Source organism: Pseudorca crassidens, chromosome 5 (genome assembly GCF_039906515.1).
Source record: "Pseudorca crassidens isolate mPseCra1 chromosome 5, mPseCra1.hap1, whole genome shotgun sequence".
NCBI lineage: Eukaryota > Metazoa > Chordata > Mammalia > Artiodactyla > Delphinidae > Pseudorca > Pseudorca crassidens.
Genome location: NC_090300.1, coordinates 49,366,051 through 49,386,083, shown reverse-complemented (window position 1 = coordinate 49,386,083; position 20,033 = coordinate 49,366,051). Strand labels below are relative to the sequence as shown.

General features: G+C 39.3%; 1 protein-coding gene across 2 annotated transcripts; it reads left to right on the top strand.

Moving 5' to 3' along the window:
- The first annotated feature begins 1,404 nt into the window (after positions 1 to 1,404).
- Positions 1,405 to 15,847, top strand: SLITRK3 (SLIT and NTRK like family member 3). 2 transcript variants are annotated; one of them, XM_067737958.1, is made up of 2 exons: positions 1,405 to 1,584; positions 7,166 to 15,847. In XM_067737958.1, the coding sequence occupies exon 2, from the start codon at positions 7,187 to 7,189 to the stop codon at positions 10,124 to 10,126; it is 2,940 nt and encodes a 979-aa protein (XP_067594059.1). In that variant the 5' UTR covers positions 1,405 to 1,584; positions 7,166 to 7,186; the 3' UTR covers positions 10,127 to 15,847. The 2 variants fall into 2 exon arrangements, with proteins under 2 accessions (XP_067594059.1, XP_067594058.1); XM_067737957.1 differs by lacking the exon at positions 1,405 to 1,584 and adding an exon at positions 2,000 to 2,593.
- Positions 15,848 to 20,033: the final 4,186 nt, after the last annotated feature.

Sequence of the window (20,033 nt, the reverse complement as noted above, 5' to 3'; positions counted from 1 at the left end):
GCTATATTTAAAGGAATAGGTTTTGATATCACGGTACTTTTATCACTTCCTTGGTTCCTGTAGATATCTTGTTAATCTAAGTAGTTTTAAAGGAAACTTAGTATTTTGGAGAACAAATTGAAACATTGTAAGTATGTTATTTTTAAAAAGCAATATAAACTCACACTTTATGCATAACGAATACAGTTGCTATACTAAATTTGGCATATATGTGTGTACATATATATATATATATTCCAAAAAATTCCACAGGCCTCTAGTTTTCACTATAACCAGCTCCATACCTGTCTCTCTTTCAATGAAGGTAATATGGACACCAGACTTGTCGTATTATATGTATACAGTAAAGAGTAACAATGCTATAACACAGTATATAGAATCCATCAAATAAAGGCTAAAATCTTACCTCTAGGCCTGCTTCTCAGAGATTTTCATATATAAAAGTACTGCCTCTTTGCAAAGATTGAGTTAGAGTTCCTTTGAAAGCTTTTGAAAATAGGGTGAGTTCATTTTACATATACAAGTATAATAGCTACACAACTTCCCTTGCCTTGGACAATTTATTGCATTCACTTCAGGAGGGAATGGTAAGAGATAGAGATGATTCCCCAGACTACCTCCTATTCAGTTTGGGAGCTAGTGGAATACTGCCTTCTCTCCAACACCAGTCTCTGATGAACGGGATCTATTAAAAATAACTGCGTTGGTTTACACTGCAGATTGAATGGAGCACTAAGTGACTGCGTTAGTATTCTGCAGTGGGGGTAATGGTCGCCTCCAGTTGGTATAGAATGTTGCAATAATACTTTCACACAGGTGCAACAATTGTTCAAGTGTCCTTATTTAAGTTGTCACTACTACCCAGCATATCTCCATCAAATGCCCCCACCTCCCTTCACCCCACAGTTTTTTCCTCCCTCTTAGCAGGTGTAAACAGATGAGGAAATACATGTACTTTCAAACTGTCACCCTATGTATCATGAAGGTGGGAGGCTACTGCAAATAACTTGGAAACTGCTTCTAGGAGGCGTTTAGCGATACAGCCCACCGATACAGGTCAGATGCTATTAATTGGATCACCCCCAACCCCTCAGGCCTGGGCTGTAATTTGCCAAACAGCCATCTCTCATTTGCAAATAAAAGTTAAAATCAATCCACAGATACAGAATGCTGACTTTCTGTCACTCAGATTTACGGGGGTTTTCTTTGTAGAGCTAGCAGATTGTGACCGAGAGAGACAGAGACAGAGAGAGAGAGAGAGAGAAGGAGAGGGAGAGGGAGAGGGAAAGAGAGAGAGAGAGGATGAATATCACTTGCTTCCTAAGCAGGGATTTGCCTGCGATGCGCGGCGAGCGGACTGCGGCGGCTGATTTACACAGTTGGAGCGGAGGAGGAGCCGGGGGGTGCTGGGGGGACAAGCTGGCTGAGGCTCCGGCGATGGGCTGATCTGGGGCTCCCGAGCGCCGCTCCCTCTCTGCGCGATTTGGGGACGGCTGATGGATTTGCATTCGGGTTCCAGCCAGGCGTTTGGTATATTGCCTCCTAACACCCGACCTGGCGCTCCCAGTTTGGGTGCAGACGTTGGTAAGTAACGTGTAATCCGATTTTAGTTATTTCCTAGGCCATTAAAGTGGCACTTTTAAAGCAGGTCAGTCTTAAATGATGCCGCTGCCGAGAGCGTCTCCTTCGCCTGAAACGTTCCGCGGTCTCCTCCCCGCTCCCCCACCCCCCCGCCCCCCGCTCCAGAAGTGAGGGTGCTTGAATGGTGAGCTGTCAGGGGGCTCACTCTCTGCCAACCGGATCTCTTCACCTTGGTGCTTTGCCGGAGATCCCCCAAATTCAAGTCGAATTTGTTGTGTACAGCCGTACTGTTGTATTCATATCCCGTCTCTGCTTTTCTCTCCTCCCGCCCCCCCCCTCGCCACCACCTTCGCTGTCTGGTCAATGCTGGGATCTGGGATCTGGTCACCCCCTTCCAGCCTCCTTCCCACTCCTCCCCATCCTCTTCTCTCATCTACACAGCACCCAGCCCCACTCCCACCTACTCAAAGGGTCAAGAGCAAAGACACCCGGAGAAGGCACGGTCTAGTCCCAGCTCTTCCTAAGGAAGGAGGCCTCGCGAAGGGATTGTGCTGTGAGTGACAACCTTTCAGGAAGCGAGAGAGAAACAAACAAACAAACAAACAATCCCAGAGACCGAGCCAGGGCTCTCGGGGACCGCGAAGCTCGCCACTGAATCGAGAGCACCAAGATCTGAAAACAAAGAGCCCAGTCCTGGGACACTCACTGCCTGCCATCGAGGGTATGTAGAGCTGCGGTCGGGAGCTGCCTGTCACTGGCACTGCCGCGCTAGGTGTGCGCCCGGCTTTCACATTGGTATGCAGCGACCATTTCCCTGCAAGTCGCAAAGGTGGAATCACTTAAAAGGATTACAAGCGTGATTTGGTGGCCTTTCTGAAAGTTGGTGCCTGAGGAGGAGAAACTGCAGGCTACTGCATGATGGATACAATTCAGCCTCCCAGAGAGTTTGCACCTCTCGCTGGGAAGCCCCTCGGAGTAAACCTCGGAGATCGAGAGCGCTCTGCACGGATAGGTACTCACCGCCATCCTTTCCTACTTTGCCTAATTGAAACCAGCATTCTCGCGTGTAAGGATGTTCTTTGTAGAGCATTTAGTTTGGCCGCGGTGGCTTCTATAAGCTCACAGGTGCTAGAGGGTTGTATTTTTGAACTGGATATTTAGCTGTAAGGACGATGATAGAAAGAGTGGTACTGGAGACTAACATACCCTCGGACCCCTTTTCTTGGGGGAGTATAAATAGTAAGTAACTCCAATAAATAGGCCAGGTGGTGGAGCGAAGGGCCCCTCCCCCAGCGGATCGCTCGTGTTGTAAAGGATAGAAGGAAAATGGCTTGAGCTTTTAATCATTTTCCATTTCTAAACAGACCCATTGTGCGTTTCGCCCGGCGATAGATTAGAAAAGGACCTCTGGAAGGCTCAGGGCTTTTCAGAAAATGAATGATGCAGCATTTTAATTATTTGTTCTAGGGAAGATCATTTTGCTTCCATATTGGAATATTTAATCTTAGATATGGAGAGATTAGTGGGCTCGGAGATCCAGCAAAGCGGAGGGGGAGGTGGGAGGGGGCAAAATGGGGAGAAAGGGCTTCTTGTCCTCCCTGTGGACAAACAAATGATGTCCGGGCGCTCGCAGCAGAAAGCGGTCGAAATCCGGGCTCCAGAGCCCTTCATCCCTTAACTTTTAGAGCTCTTCCTATAGCTTAGACACCCTACACTGAGATAAAGGAAAGGAAAATGGTGAAATAGCCTTTTGGACATGTCCCAGATCAAGAACTTAGGGGGTTGTAGCTCAAGAGAAAACAGAAAATGATTGCCAAGGGGGCCATTTACTGTCACTGGGAAGCCTCCCGGTTACCCATCGATTCCATGGCATCTTGGGTTCCGATAAGATCCCTGAAACAGTCACTGTCTCTGCACGTTGGGTACAGAAGGTGGTGTGTGGGGGCCGGTGGCGGGGGCAGATGGTGAAGGAGAAGGGACTGCTCTCGTTCTGAGCTCAGACTATTAGTGCTGGTCTGCTTCTCGGTTGAGACACGGAGAAATAGGGTGGGTCTGGAATGTTAAGGGTGTGGAATGTTAAGAGAATCCTGCCGGCCTGCTTACTTAGTCTCTGACAGCTACTGTGAAGTGGCAGACACAGGTGCGGTCATTTCTAATGCAAAATACCATGCAAATATCCGATGACTGACTCTTAAGTAACGTTTTGTTGAGTTGGGTGATTTATATATATTTAGAATGGTAAGAAACTGATACATAAGTTGGGTTTTGTAAAAAGCGCTTTAAGAAACAATCAGCTCTACGGTCTAACTTTGAGCCCTTGGGCAAGTGAGTTCAGTTCTTTAGTGACCAGAAAGTCCCTCCCTTCCCCATGAGTTGGTGACAGGATTGGCGTGTGTTGCGGGGCTGGGGGGCGACATTGTGGAGGCACAGTTCCCGCTGACGAGACTCCTTTGCTGCACACTTGCCTCTCTCCAGCTTCTCTACCAAGGTGCATTTCCTCCCAGCAGGTAGGACTGTAGAACCATCAGGTGAACCTTTAAAAACTCCTCTTAGAGGATTCTTGTGAGCTCTGGTCTGGTGGCTCCTCTTCACTGAAACGTCTTCCCTCAATCATCCCCACCCTCAGGACTCTCTACCATCCCCTTGCCGAAAATATCACGGATAAATATTTGGGGGGACGGAGGGGGTGGTAGGAAAGAAAAGAAAGAATCTAAACCCTGAAATGCTGCCCCCTATCCCCGCGAGGTCTTTCCCGGTTTAAGAAGTGAAATGTGTCATTGTTACCCAAGTGGTCTGCGTATCCTTCCAGAGCATTGGTTTGTCTCTGATTTTAAAGAGGTGGCAGCAAACACATAGCTGTTGAATCCAGGGGAAATCGAAGGCTTTGAGCTGCAGCACAACAAAAGGATTCCTGGTGCAAAGAGATCGAAGCAAAATGCAGGAGAAACTCAGTCCAAGTCGCTCAGGCTGCCTGAGCTCTTACTCAGGACACTCAAGCAGAATCAGCTAGATTCAGGGCTTCTGCTATGGAGACCTGAATTTCCCTTTATTCCAGTCTTTGGAGGGAAGTGTGTGCTGTGAAAAGGATAATTCCGAAGGACAGTCTTACTTTTCAAACTCTCTACACTAGAGAGTGGAGATTTGGGGAACTAGAGGAGCAAACTAGTCAGGCAATGGTTTCCTTTAGAGTTAAAATAAATTAAAAAATAAAAATTAAAAAATGCCTACACCCCTCCCCCAGTCCCAACCAAAGGAACGTTTCCCCTTGGTTGATCTCTTCTTCCTTCTTGTTTTATTCTGACAATTTGTCATCTTGACCCCTTCACTTCTTTTCTCTCCCCTTAAACACACACACACACTCACACACAAACTGTATAGTCACGGCTTCCTAGTGCTCGCGCCCGACCCCATGCTAAGCGCGTTCCCCTTCTTGGAGCTCATTTTGGTGACGTGGAAAGCCGGATCCAGGGTTACAGCACATATTAAAAAAAAAAAAAAAATCCAGCGCAAGAGAAGTCCGAGATTCTGCACCTTGATTGAGCCTGCCTTCCTCCCTGCCTTCCTCCCGCCCTCCTTCCAAGGATGCCCAATGATGTGCTGCCGGTACCCAGGAAGAGAAGCTACGGCGGTGGCAGCAGCAGCGGCGGCAGCGAAGCTGGAAGCCTGCAGCAGCCCCTTCTCCCTCCTCTATTGAGTGTTCCAAGCGGCAGTTCTGCATTCTAAAGAAACCCATTGAAAGGCCCATTGCATTCCCAGCACGTCTCAAGCTTGCTGCCTTTTATTTTTTTCCTTGGTCTCCCCCCACAACCCCCCAGCCCCCTTGCCTTCAGCTTCAGCAAAAGGAAGGAAGGGAGAGGGAGAGAGAATCCTTAAACTCAAGCTTTTTCTTTTTTTTCCTCCCCCGATGTTCAATGCTAAAAAAAAAAAAAAATCTCCTGCAAAATAGGTAAGTCAAAGACATCTGGAGCCTTTCTTGTCTAAATCTCAAGGACCTCAAAAACAAAAAAAGCATTTTTAAAAAAGAATGGTGAAAAGGGAATAACTTAAGTAGATTTTAATATTTTAAAAGGGATACAGGGAAGACTAACTGATACTGCAATGTAGCCTCATCTGCCTTCTCTCTTTTTTCATTTAATTGTTTCTAAAAATTGAGTATTGCATGCCTGAGGCAAATTTCTCTTTGCTTTCTTATGGGTTCTCCTTTCCTTACAGCTGTGTACATCATATGCAAGTTGAGTGCGGAGATTTATTCTTTTCACTCTCTCTGTAAATTATACCATTGTGTTTTAAGTTAGAGGGTTGACAAAATATTTCCTTAATGGATGCATCTGTGTGGAAGGACAATATATGCTAAAAATTCGTTTATTTTTATTGATTAAAAACAATTCAATTTTGACTGCTATTTCAGTGACTCAGAAAGGGCAATCTAATAAAACTGTATTATTATAATTTATTTATTATGTATTTTCACATACTGATGATATTAGGCAAGGAAAGACAGCCAAAGAGGAAGGCTCTGTATTATTAGAATAGTGCACTGTATTTGTTTCTTCTGATGGGAAAAGAACAATGTCTTTCTTTGAAATGTATTTCATGTGATAGATCATCTATCAGCAGGTAAGAATCCAGGTTTCCACTCTTTCTTGCCTTTAACTACCCAAATCTCCTCTAGCCAACCATCTGCCATTCCATCTTTTTGCAGGGTTCCTCAGTTGATCTCAAAGGCACAGATATACATTCCAAACTAAGCTCAGAAGTGTTTTAATACAGACACTCCCAGGCTCAGCATCCTTTAGCTGTCACTATCTTTAGCTCTGACAATTGCATGGGCTTGTTCTTTAGAAAGGCTAATCACTCCTAAAGGATTTAAACGGCCAAAATGATACACATATGTAGAACTCATTTAATTAAAGGAGATGTTAATGACCTGCTTGGGCAAAAGGGGTTGGGGTATAGTGTGTTACTGAGCATGCACTATAATTAAGCATATTGTGCTCATGTCTTAAGAGAAATCTTAGCTTTTCCTGAGATACCAATCATCTTATACATCTCAACATCTGATATTGGTCAATGGGCTCATAATTTATCATACTCTTTAATAACTCTGGGGTATGCCATGTCTTTTTATGAATAGAAATCCATAGTTTAAAGAACACTTTCTTCCATCAGAGTTTCAATCAGATCCATAATAGGCACCTCTGATTATCAATATGATTTTTAACGGGAAAACAGGTGTAATGGCCAAATGATTGCCATTATTACTGAATCTGCCTATCCCTAAAATGAATCACTGTATGCAGTTTCCTTGCTTGCTATAAGAAGCAATGAAGGCTGCTTTTGATTTCATGATATGCCCTTTACCAAATATGGCTTGATTCAGGAAAATGTCATCGCATGGTACAATATTTCATCTCCTAATTTTAAGATATAGGACATATAAAGCATGTTGATAGGTTATTTTAAGTGTCAGTTCAACAATTACTAAAGTTTTTATATCGCTCTTAAAAAGCCCCACATGTATGAGACAATTAGAATAGAGCATATGACTAAAAGCTAAAAATCTGCATCTTTATTTCTGTTGCAGTTTTGTAATCAACCGCGAACGATGAAACCTTCTATAGCTGAGCTGCTTCACAGAGGGAGGATGTTGTGGATAATTCTTCTAAGCACAATTGCTTTAGGATGGACTACCCCGATTCCCCTGATAGAGGACTCAGAGGAAATAGATGAGCCCTGTTTTGATCCATGCTACTGTGAAGTGAAAGAAAGCCTCTTTCATATACATTGTGACAGCAAAGGATTTACAAATATTAGTCAGATTGCTGAGTTCTGGTCAAGACCTTTTAAACTATATCTGCAGAGGAATTCAATGAGGAAATTGTACACCAACAGTTTTCTTCATTTGAATAATGCTGTGTCCATTAACCTTGGGAACAATGCATTGCAGGACATTCAAACAGGAGCTTTCAATGGTCTTAAGATTTTAAAGAGGCTATATCTACACGAGAACAAACTAGACATCTTCAGAAATGACACCTTCCTTGGCTTGGAAAGTCTGGAATATCTGCAGGCAGACTACAATGTCATTAAACGTATTGAGAGTGGGGCATTTCGGAACCTAAGTAAACTGAGAGTTCTGATTTTAAATGATAATCTCATCCCCATGCTTCCAACCAATTTATTTAAGGCTGTCTCCTTAACCCACTTGGACCTACGTGGAAACAGGTTAAAAGTTCTTTTTTACCGAGGAATGCTAGATCACATTGGCAGAAGCCTGATGGAGCTCCAGCTGGAAGAAAATCCCTGGAACTGTACATGTGAAATTGTGCAGTTGAAGAGTTGGCTGGAACGCATTCCTTACACTGCCCTGGTGGGAGACATCACCTGCGAGACTCCTTTCCATTTCCATGGAAAGGACCTGCGAGAAATCAGGAAGACAGAACTCTGTCCCTTGTTGTCTGACTCTGAAGTGGAGGCTAGTTTGGGGATTCCCCACTTGTCATCAAGCAAGGAGAATACATGGCCAACTAAGCCTTCCTCAATGCTGTCCTCTGTCCATTTTACTGCTTCTTCTGTTGAATACAAGTCCTCAAATAAACAGCCCAAACCCACCAAACAATCTCGAACACCAAGGCCACCCTCCACATCCCAAGCTTTATACCCTGGTCCAAACCAACCTCCCATTGCTCCTTACCAGACCAGACCACCCATTCCCATTATATGCCCTACTGGGTGTACCTGTAATTTGCACATCAATGACCTTGGCTTGACTGTCAACTGCAAAGAGCGAGGATTTAATAACATTTCTGAACTTCTTCCAAGGCCACTGAATGCTAAGAAACTGTATCTGAGTAGTAATCTGATTCAGAAAATATACCGTTCTGATTTTTGGAATTTCTCTTCCTTGGATCTCTTACATCTAGGGAATAATCGTATTTCTTACGTCCAGGATGGGGCTTTCATCAACCTGCCTAACCTAAAGAGCCTCTTTCTCAATGGCAACGACATCGAGAAGCTGACACCAGGCATGTTCCGAGGCCTACAGAGTCTACACTACTTGTATTTTGAGTTCAATGTCATCCGGGAAATCCAGCCTGCGGCCTTCAGCCTCATGCCCAACTTGAAGCTGCTATTCCTCAACAATAACTTGCTGAGAACCCTGCCAACAGATGCCTTTGCAGGCACATCTCTGGCTCGGCTCAACTTGAGGAAGAACTACTTCCTCTACCTTCCTGTGGCTGGTGTCCTAGAACACTTGAATGCCATTGTCCAGATAGACCTTAATGAGAATCCTTGGGACTGTACCTGTGACCTGGTTCCCTTCAAACAGTGGATCGAAACCATCAGCTCAGTCAGTGTGGTGGGTGATGTCCTGTGCAGGAGCCCTGAGAACCTCACCCACCGTGACGTGCGCACTATCGAGCTGGAAGTTCTCTGCCCAGAGATGCTGCACATCGCGCCAGCTGGAGCAACCCCAGCTCAGCCTGGAGATTCTCACCTTGCTGGGGGGCCAACAAGTGCATCACCTTATGAATTCTCTCCCCCTGGGGGTCCTGTGCCACTTTCTGTGTTGATTCTCAGCCTGCTGGTTCTGTTTTTTTCAGCAGTCTTCGTTGCGGCAGGCCTCTTTGCCTATGTCCTCCGCCGGCGCCGGAAGAAGCTGCCCTTTAGAAGCAAGCGGCAGGAAGGCGTGGACCTCACTGGCATCCAGATGCAATGCCACCGGCTTTTTGAGGATGGTGGAGGTGGTGGAGGTGGAAGTGGAGGTGGGGGACGACCGGCTATTTCTTCCCCAGAGAAGGCCCCTCCTGTGGGTCATGTATACGAGTACATACCCCACCCTGTTACTCAGATGTGCAATAACCCCATCTACAAGCCTCGCGAGGAGGAGGAGGTGGCCGTTTCATCAGTCCAGGAGACAGGGCGTGCAGAACGCGGGGCTCCTGGGACACAACCCCCAGGAATGGGGGAGGTTCTCCTAGGAAGTGAGCAGTTTGCTGAGACACCCAAGGAGAACCACAGCAACTACCGGACCTTGCTAGAAAAAGAAAAGGAGTGGGCCTTGGCAGTGTCCAGCTCCCAGCTCAACACCATAGTGACCGTGAATCATCATCACCCTCAGACTCACCACCCAGCCACTGGTGGGGTGTCAGGGGTAGCTGCAGGAACTGGGGGAGACTTGGCTGGGTTCCGCCGCCATGAGAAGAATGGTGGGGTGGTGCTGTTTCCCCCCGGGGGAGGCTGTGGTGGTGGCAGTACGCTACTAGACCGAGAGAGGCCGCCACCAGCCCCCTGCACAGTGGGGTTTGTGGACTGTCTCTATGGCACAGTGCCCAAATTAAAGGAACTGCACGTCCACCCTCCTGGCATGCAATACCCAGACTTACAGCAGGACGCCAGGCTCAAAGAAACCCTTCTCTTCTCGGCTGGAAAGGGCTTCACAGACCACCAAACCCAAAAAAGTGATTACCTCGAGTTAAGGGCCAAACTTCAAACCAAGCCGGATTACCTCGAAGTCCTGGAGAAGACAACATATAGGTTCTAACAGAAAAAGAAAAATAAATTAGTGCTTTTTTTTCAAAAGAAAATAAAAAGAAAAAATATATCCCTTGCTCCCTTTATACTTGTCCCAATAACTCCATTCTCACAAACTTCCCTGTCCTGAACAGAACTGAAACCGCATGATAACTAGAAAATACAGATGTACGCTCTCCCCACTCAGATATGATTCGGAGGAAGGGCCATACTCAGATCATTAATCAATGAAGTGCCTTCGCAGACTTTTGCCAGCAAATGTTATTATTTTTTTATACTGGAACTTGAGACTTTGACTGTGCCATGTATAAGGTATATTAGGGATCGTTGTATTGATCCTAATTAAGTAAAACTCGATGTGTCTTTTTCTTTTCAGTAACTTTTGTTTTTAGTTGTAGTTTTGTTTTGACAGGGAGGGGGGAAAACAAATTGACATTTGTGGCTTTCGTTCCTCTTGCCCTCATGGCACAGATTCTGTACATGTATTAATAATGCAGTTTGCTGCATGCCTGGAAACTGCAAGGCGGGGAGGGAGGGGGCGGGTCTTGCTCGAACGTTCTCACCCACTCGTTTTTCTCTTACACACATACCCACACGAAATCACAAATCTCTGCATATAAGTCCCTACACCTGCAGCCTCTTCCTTCTGGTGTAGGTACATACACACACACACACACACACACACACACACACACACACAAACACATCCCCCACTCCCGTTCAACCCAATCTAATTAGTTCGGGTTCGATCCATTCCTATCCTCTCCATAGCTTCACCTTCCCTTCACCCCTAGTGTACAGCTCACAGCGTCTCTCCCCAACCCTGGGAAAAGTCATCTTCCAGGATGGAGCCAACTGAAGTGGAGGCCTGGTGGTTTAACAGCCGTAGGCACTCACCTAGTATGAACACCTTCTTTGTGACACTTCATCCTGATGCCAAGATTTTTTGGAGAACATCTGCACTTTCTTATATATATATATATATATATACATATATATATATAAAATATAAAAAACATAAAAAAGCAACTGGGTATATATCACTAACAGCTTTGTAGGAAGCACTTTTAATGTTTTCTCTCTCACACACAAAGATTCAAAAGAAATGTGCATATATTTATTCTGTAATTTCAGTGATTATAAATTGTAAAGGTAATGTTTAATCATTGTATAGTGATTATGCGTCTGGTATAGCTTTCCTAATAAAAAGTTTTTGAAAAACATAATACATTATATATAGAGGATACAAAGCTTGAACCTTAAATTCCACCTATGCCATGCCTTTCGTGCTCCCATTTTTTTTTTTTTTGAAAAACTTTCTTTTACTTCTTATACAGAAAGCTAGTTTATTAACAAGTTTGATGCACTGTGATATTGATAAATCTTATAACCCATCATGCCCATCCCATACCAGGATATAAGTGGGACATTTAAAAAAAATCTGATTTATATAGTTCACCTCTTTCTCTTGGATTATGAATTTCAAACTTAGTACTCCAATGATGCATCATTTTTCCTAGGCAGGATGCAATTGGGAAAAAACACAGTAACTATATTGCTAAGAAGTACAGGATTAATTAGGAGGACATGATCAAGGATCCATGAATTGTATGTTAGTTAAAGACATAATAAAGGAAAAGGAAAGTGAAATTGCTATACTTTTTAAAAACGTACACTAAAATTACTTACACACACACACACCAACCAATAAAAATATAAGGCCTTGGAGCCAGTTTGTCAGAATTCTGTGATCTGTTGTCACTGTTATATTTTAGCTCCTTTTTTTCCCAACCACTTACTGCAACCGGGCCCAAACATTCTTGAACAAAGACAGGATGCTGAAAGAGTTTTTCTTTCTGTATGACACTAAAATATGTTGAAAAATTAACCTGACAATAATCTAATCCAAGTTATGATCCATTTACATGTGAGCGAAACCAAAGAAAATTGGATTTTTAAGGTGCCAGTATCTTGTTTGTGGAGGAAACTAAACTGATACAAAGAAACTCGAGAGCTTTGAGGCAGGCACTTATCTCATCAGGCCAGTAGAGGACAGCAGAGCTCCAGAGATTCATAGAACCTGTAGCTGCAGAATTATGCAGTGAGGCCAGTGTTCTCTGCTAGTGTTTCCTCAAGTTGCCCTTAGTAGAAATTATTATTATGCTTTGAATGTAACTCACTACAAGTCACTGATGCCTTACATCACATTTTTTTCCATAAAAAAGGAGACTAGTGGCTTCTAAAACTCCATAACTGATATAAAACTAAGGCATTGTATTTAAAAAGAAAAAAAAAAACCATGAATGTCTAGAGCAACCTATTTATATATCTCTTGATTAATTATATTTGGGTAATAACATAGATATCCATAAAATAAAAAACACAAGTATATCAATATGAAATGTAACTTTTCAGGGCTACCTTGCATTTGGTACATTATACCTAAACCTTTTGTCCTCCATTATTTGAAGTATATTTTGGAATTAGTTGAGATGAAGAAAAGCCCATGGACATGATTCACTATTTCTCTATATACAATATTGAAATGCAACTCTTCTTATGCAAGAGGATCAGACCCACTATTAAATAGGTGTCATTCTTCTTTGTTTCTTATTTTCTTTTTACTTTCCCATAAGTCACCTTTTTCATAGTTATCTCACTTTCCTTGTTTTTTCTAATCATCCTTCACCAGAAGTCTTGTTTTTTGAGGCACAGAGAGTTAGTATTAACCTTTAAGTGTTTTAATATCAGATTTGTGAAGTCCCTCTAAGCTAGTTATTTATCATGTCCCCATTCCTCCTAATCAAATATTTTGATGAATAGTAGAAAGATGTGCATAATAAAAATTCAAAGTGCAAAGCTAGATACTTACCACTTCCTTAATAACTGTGCATACATTCATAACATGGCATATTATGAGACTAAAGTACAATTCCTAACAATCCCAGAGCTTTTGACATTTGAAAAATGAGTGTCCATAAACCATATCAAATTATAATATAATTTGATAATTATAATGTTTATATTTTATTTATTAAATATAGAAAGTAAGAATATCTTGTCTGAAATATAGGTATAAATTTTACCCTTGAATTAGGAGTACATTTATTTAGTGAAAATAAATTTATATGAGAATGGAATTTTGTATCAAAGGAGGTAATATTTTGCTTCCATGGAGTTTTCTACCCCCTTGGCTAGGCCACTTATTTTAGCTGTGCTAAATACTTAAGAAATACTTAAGTTAGCTTTACATTATAATACCAGATATGTTTTCTTAAAGTACCATGGGTATTAATATAGGTCCTATGATTAGGATTTGTTCTATGTTTTTGCTGCAGTAAAATGATTATTTTTAAGAAAAAGGTAGATTACTAATTCACTTCATAGTGCTGGTCAATTAAACTGAAGCAGACCCAGATCTGACAGATGTTTGTTATTATTCTTTGCTATTTTATTACAAATTATAATAATAATATTTGAAAGTAATAAAATGTATTGTAATACCCTTTAACTATGAGATGGTGAGTAGAAAATAATTGAAAGTGAAATATTAGTTTGATTCAGTACTAGTTTTAACACATTATTTTTCTATACTGTATTATTATGTGACTGCTTTTATGTTTTTATTTAAAAAGCTGTATTATTTCATCTAATTGCAAAATACTAAAAAAATATAAGGATGATGACCACCATATTTGAAATAAAAGTTTAGAGAGAGATCACAAGAAAAGTTTAATTATTGAGCTTGAAAAGTTTTTTTTTTTCTTACCTAGGAATATTGGTTTTAAACCCTTGTTATCTGCAAAGAATATTTATGTTTAGATTATGAAAATTGATAATGCAATTGCAGAACGTAAGGATTTTTCATTAACCATTGCAACACATTATTCTGATTCATTTAGTGTAAATTCATTGTTCATACAGTACTATCCCTTAGCAATTATGTTGTCTAAGCCAATAAATGTTGCATTTTTGTAAAATGGCTATGACAAAGGAATGATTAACAAAATTCTCCACAAAATGTAAGACATGACTGTAACGAGTCAAGATAATATGAGAGGAAATGGTAATAAAAAGACTTCATCTTAAGTCATTTGAGCAATATGAATTTGAGCTTAGACATTTATAACTTATACTTAGCTCAAAATCAACTGTGAAAATTCAGGTAAACAGAACATAACTATCATGAATTTCACTATATAAGTATTCTGTTTAATAAATATACTATATGCCTTTTAAAAGAAATAAGAGCAATAACACATGTATAATTGGGCAATCATGTGTGTGTTTATATAAATATAGTGCTATTATATATATGTACATACACTGTATATACATGTATATAGTTTATATATGCTGGATTATACTTACATGTAAATTATGGATTTTTTCTTTCACATATAACAATTTCAGTTTTATGCATTTATTTTCCTTGCTTCTGTCTAGCTATGTCCAAGTGAAGCTGGATGAAATTATAAGTCTTCACTTTGGGAATATTCACATGTAAAAAGTAACTCTGCAATTACTATTTCTGAATTTAAAAGTCTTTTATCTTCCAATTTTTTTCATTTTATTACTTAAGTCATAGGGGACAAATTTCAGTCAAACTGTGAGTTAAGTCAAGTCCTCACAGCAAAGAAACTAATCTCTTATAAATATGCAACGTAAGTCAAATGAAAAACAATTGAACATTTTTCATTTATTTATAGAATAAATTTTGCAGGTGAAAACAATTTCAGCAGCTTTATTAATTTGATTAAGACCTTTGTAATTTATTTAGGTATGTAGAAAAAGTGCAATCTTGAAGGTAAATATAAGAGAAGTAAAGAACTTATTTAAGACATTCATCATCCTATTTTACTTCTTTTAATATCATCCTTCATTTATAATATATAATACTAGTAATAATAATAACAAAGATGATCACTTCTAGTATGATTTTATATGAATTGAAGGGGAAGATTTTTCATATAAGAAAGCAGGTGTACACCAGGGGCTGCTAGTTGTGAAGAGGTAATGGCTTGACTACCTTCTTTAATTCTGATAATATTTGCTCCTGAATATAATATATGCATTTTTGAGAATATGTATTGTTTCTTCTCTATTGCACAGATACAGATGATTTTTCACATGATTTTTAAATTTTAATAGAAAATAATACTCATGGTTAACTTTAAAGATATATAGCCAGGAAGGCATTATAATAAATTATGTGTGACCCAAACCCTCCAATATCTTCGAACACTAAAAGACAGATGAACATTAGTAAAAAGAAGGCTTTCTTCATTAACACCCAGTGACAAAAAGGCCCAGCATACCTAATTACATGTTTCTTTAATGTATCAGTTCATCCACTTGTTTATGAGTAGTATAATGAACTGATAGACTTTGCAATGTATTCAAATGTATCAAAATCAAACAAGTTTCATCAAAAAGAATGTGCTAATAACCAGTACAAACAAACCTGTGTACTTTATTTTAATTCAACTGTAATAATTAGCAGGCCATTCTCTTGATGAGGAAAGGTACCACATTACCAATATTGCATTGTATGTGAATAGAGGGCTTTTGTGCTTTTGACCCATTTTACTAGGAACTTTCAGGGTTTTGCGTTTATTTGCATGATGAAAGACTACATAATGATTTTTGGTAGAATTTAAAACAAAAGCATAACTTGCCTAACCTGGGGGTGGCAAAGTTAGCTCTGAAAAAAGATGCTGAAACAAAAATGTCATTTGATTATGTGAAGGAATGGAAAGAAGTTCTCTTCTCCCTCCTGGTCCTATTCCTTTCACTATTCCTGACAGTCTTGCTTCTACTTCTGTTTCTGACTCAGTACCAAGATATTCTTGTGACTAAGGGCACATTCATTGAGCTCAAATTAGGTGCCAAGACAAGATCAAGTAATGATGAGAATCCCCGCACCTGATGACAAAATGTTCAATTAACTTATCTTGTACCTTAAGCTGAGAAAATAATCCAACGTATCTCACTTCATTGTGAAATCATTTAAAGTCCAGTGAAAAAATCAGAACTTAAAATAATAAATTTAGAACCACTTCTGGAGATCGAGAGAATCAGCAAATGCTTTAAAAATATGGAAGCTATCTTTAAAATCTCAAAGCCTTGCTTTTCCTCCTCTGAAATGCCCTTTGTCTTTGACATGGCATCCAAAATACTGGTTTAATCAAAATTAAAATGTAAAATATTTGTATTAAGACGCCCTCTTCCTACTGGAATCCATATATTTTCAGTAGACCTTCCTTATTTACAATGTAAACTTTCTGACTATTCAGCTGTAATATTGTTGCTTGGAATTCTAAGGCTGTTTTCCCCACAGAATTGTGGTAAAACAATTTATTTTAAAATGTTTCTATTTTTTTTTGGCCTGCCGTAACTAAATTTAAAATAAAACAATTCTGTCAATATGTAAACTATTAACCATATACTGTAATTTGAAGGAAAAGAAAGAAACCCCGAAAGTCTATCTAAATTGAACATTTTATATGTATTAAACTGAGTTGGGATTTTTTTACCTACTAGTGCTCTTCTTCACAAGATTTGGATTCAAAAGTGAAATCTGTTCCTTTATTTCTAATTAACAGTTTATAGATGCTTTATTTTTCCAGCTGGTAATAAAAGAGAGGTGGGTAAAGAAAATGTTAACAGATATAATAATCTGTCTGTGGAATAATTAGGCCCATGAATCTCTCAGTTTTTCCTTTAGTAAACCTTCCTCAACAAGAAGGACAATAGAAAGAGAAGGGAAAAAATGAAAAATGCTTTTCCTTTTTGAAGACCATTTGATAAAGGCTTAATGGAGAAAGTCTGAACTAGACTTTCATATTAACCTTTCAGTGTTCTATCTTTGGAAGAATTAAACCCCATAGTAGGTTCACTGTATCTTCCAGCATGATTCTAAGACACTTCAATTTCCATCAGTTAACAATAGTCATTGGACATGAAATCAACCCTTAACAGTAACTAAAGCAAATATAATTAAAAGTAAATTTTTTGTGTATATATGTCAATCCCAATCTCCCAACTTATCCCTCCCCTCCCTTACCCCCGGTAACCATAAGTTTGTTTTCTACATCTGTAACTCTATTTCTGTTTTGTATTTCTGTTCATTTGTACCCTTTTTTTAGATACCACATATAAGTGATATCATATGATATTTGTCTTTCTTTGTCTGACTGACCTCACTATGACAAACTCTAGATCCATCCATGTTGCTGCAAATGGTAATATTTTGTTCTTTTTTATGGCTGGGTAATATCCATTGTATATATGTACCACATCTTCTTTACCTATTCCTCTGTCGATGGACGCTTAGGTTGCTTCCATGTCCTGGCTATTGTAAATAGTGCTGCAATGAACACTGGGGTGCATGTATCTTTTCGAATTATGGTTTTCTCCGGATATATGCCCAGGAGTGGGATTGCTGGATCATATGGTAGCTCTATTTTTAGTTTTTTAAGGAATCTCCATACTGTTCACCATAGAGGTTGTACCAATTTACTTTCCCACCAACAGTGCAAGAGGGTTCCCTTTTCTCCACACCCTCTCTAGCATCTGTTTTTTGTAGATTTTTTGATGATGGCTTTTCTGACTGGTGTGAAGTGATACCTCATTGTAGTTTTGATTTGCATTTCTCTAATAATTAGTGATGCTGAGCATCTTTTCATGTGCTTTTTAGCCATCTGTATGTCTTCTTTGGAGAAATGTCCATTTAGATCTTCTGCCCATTTTTTGATTGGGTTGTTTGTTCTTTTGATATTGAGCTGCATGAGCTGTTTGTATATTTTGGAGTTTAATCCCTTGTCGTTGCTTCATCTGCAAATATTTTCTCCCATTTTGAGGGTTGTCTTTTCATTTTGTTTATGGTTTCCTTTGCTGTGCAAAAGCTTTTAAGCTTAATTAGGTCCCATTTGTTTATTTTTGTTTTTATTTTCATTACTCTTGGAGGTGGATCGAAAAAGATCTTGCTGCGATTTATGTCAAAGAGAGTTCTGCCTATGTTTCCCTCTAAGAGTTTTGTAGCATCTGGCCTTACATTTAGATCTTTACTCCATTTTGAGTTTATTTCTGTGTATGGTGTTAGGGAGTGTTAAAAGTAAATTTTAATGCAAAAGAAATCACAAGGGTAAACTGAGGCAACAGTGCAAACTAAGACATTTAGCTTAGTTCATGGTACAGATGTGAAAAATGAATTATAAAAGTCTTCTCTTTTTTTTTAACTAGTAGTTTTTCCAAATAATACATAACTCATTATGCCACAGTTAACTTTGAGGCCATGTTAACGTAACTTTTTCGTTTGCCCCATATCAGAATTTAAGGAAGACAACCCAGTTATTAATATTTATTTAAGAAAATAATTATTTATTAAAAATTTACTATAATTTGTCATATAATATATCCCAGAGCTATGACTATTCCAGAGCCAAATATATGTAGTTTAAAACAATTTTCATTATGTGTAATATTGTTCTTCTCTATTGGCATTTATGATTTGAGTTTTATCAGTATAAATGATATTGAAATTGCTCCTTAATTTGGATCATATACTCTTCTCTCTTTATAAATGTAGATAACTGATAGCTGAACATTGCTTAACTGAATTCTAATATATATATTCTGTATATATGTAAAAATAATATATACACACATATATATGGATTTTATTTACTAACAACTTTATCAAATAAATTTACATAATGCATCATTGCACAGGTGAAATTTTAAAAAGATTTAAATTTAAGGTTCAAAATGGGGTAAGATATAGTGTGGAAGGCTGAACAATACATAAAATCTAGCTGCTAATGTTTTATTTGTTAATTGAACCAGGCTTAAGTTTGACAATAAATCACTTCTCTTCCCATGTTAATTCAAATATGGCCACCCCGTTCTGAGATAATACATTCACTACTCCTACCGCATTTCAAAAAAATAAATTAGCATTTCTATAAATCATTGTGTCTTAAAGAAGGGCAGGTAGAGATATCAATTCTGGGGAACTTCTCTGCAAACTACTCTCTGCCTATCCTAACTGCAACATGCACAGCTCTACTCTTATTTCCACTGCAAGGGGCATCACAGAATGATAATAAACAAATATGTATTGCAAACAGAAAATGAAGAGAGAGAGAAGACAGTGTGTAGTCAGTTGGAAAAAGCTCCTAAGGTAGTTCTGATATGCTCACTCATCAACCCCCACTTTGAAAACTACTGTTCCCAGCAAGTATCTTTAGTTGCATCCAAGCAAATACTTTATCTTTCAGTATATGCAATTTGCTAATTTCCATGTTTGTACAAATCACCGTGGTTATTCTTTTATTTTCTGAAAATACACATCTCTCATGGGCATCAAAATTTAGTTTCAAGTTTCCTTCATCCAGTAGGCCTTTATTGATACAGTAATAGAAATTCTGATATTCTCTCCAACACTTATGCACACTATTTATTCTATGCTGATTTATATAAAATATGTTGGAATATTTTACTCTCAGTGTCCTTCAGTCACTTTGCCTGTCTGTACAAAGAATTCTGGCTTTTCCATCATATTATAAGTACTTGAAAATACAGACTCTCTTCAAGGTCTTCTGTAGCCCAGTGTTTAGGACCATATTTTGCCCAGCTATGGAAAATATATTCTGAACAAACTTCGGAGTTTCATGGATCCTATCTTGTTTCTAGCATAGCCACAGTACTACCTTCCCCCCCCCCATTATTTCTAACACACAGCCTTAATAACAATAGACAGTATGTAAATATTTATTGACTAAATGAATGAACGTAGTTTTAAAATATGTATGGTCTATGCATTCTTGCAAAAGTTGATAGACCTTTGGTATGTAACCCAGAGAAAAGATGAAAAGGGATAGAGAGGGTTGGAGTGTGGAAGAGGCAGCAAGAAG

What these genes read in the sequence shown, in the direction of transcription:
- SLITRK3 (XM_067737958.1), top strand. Translation starts at nt 7,187, where the DNA reads ATGAAACCTTCTATAGCTGAGCTGCTTCACAGAGGGAGGATGTTGTGG.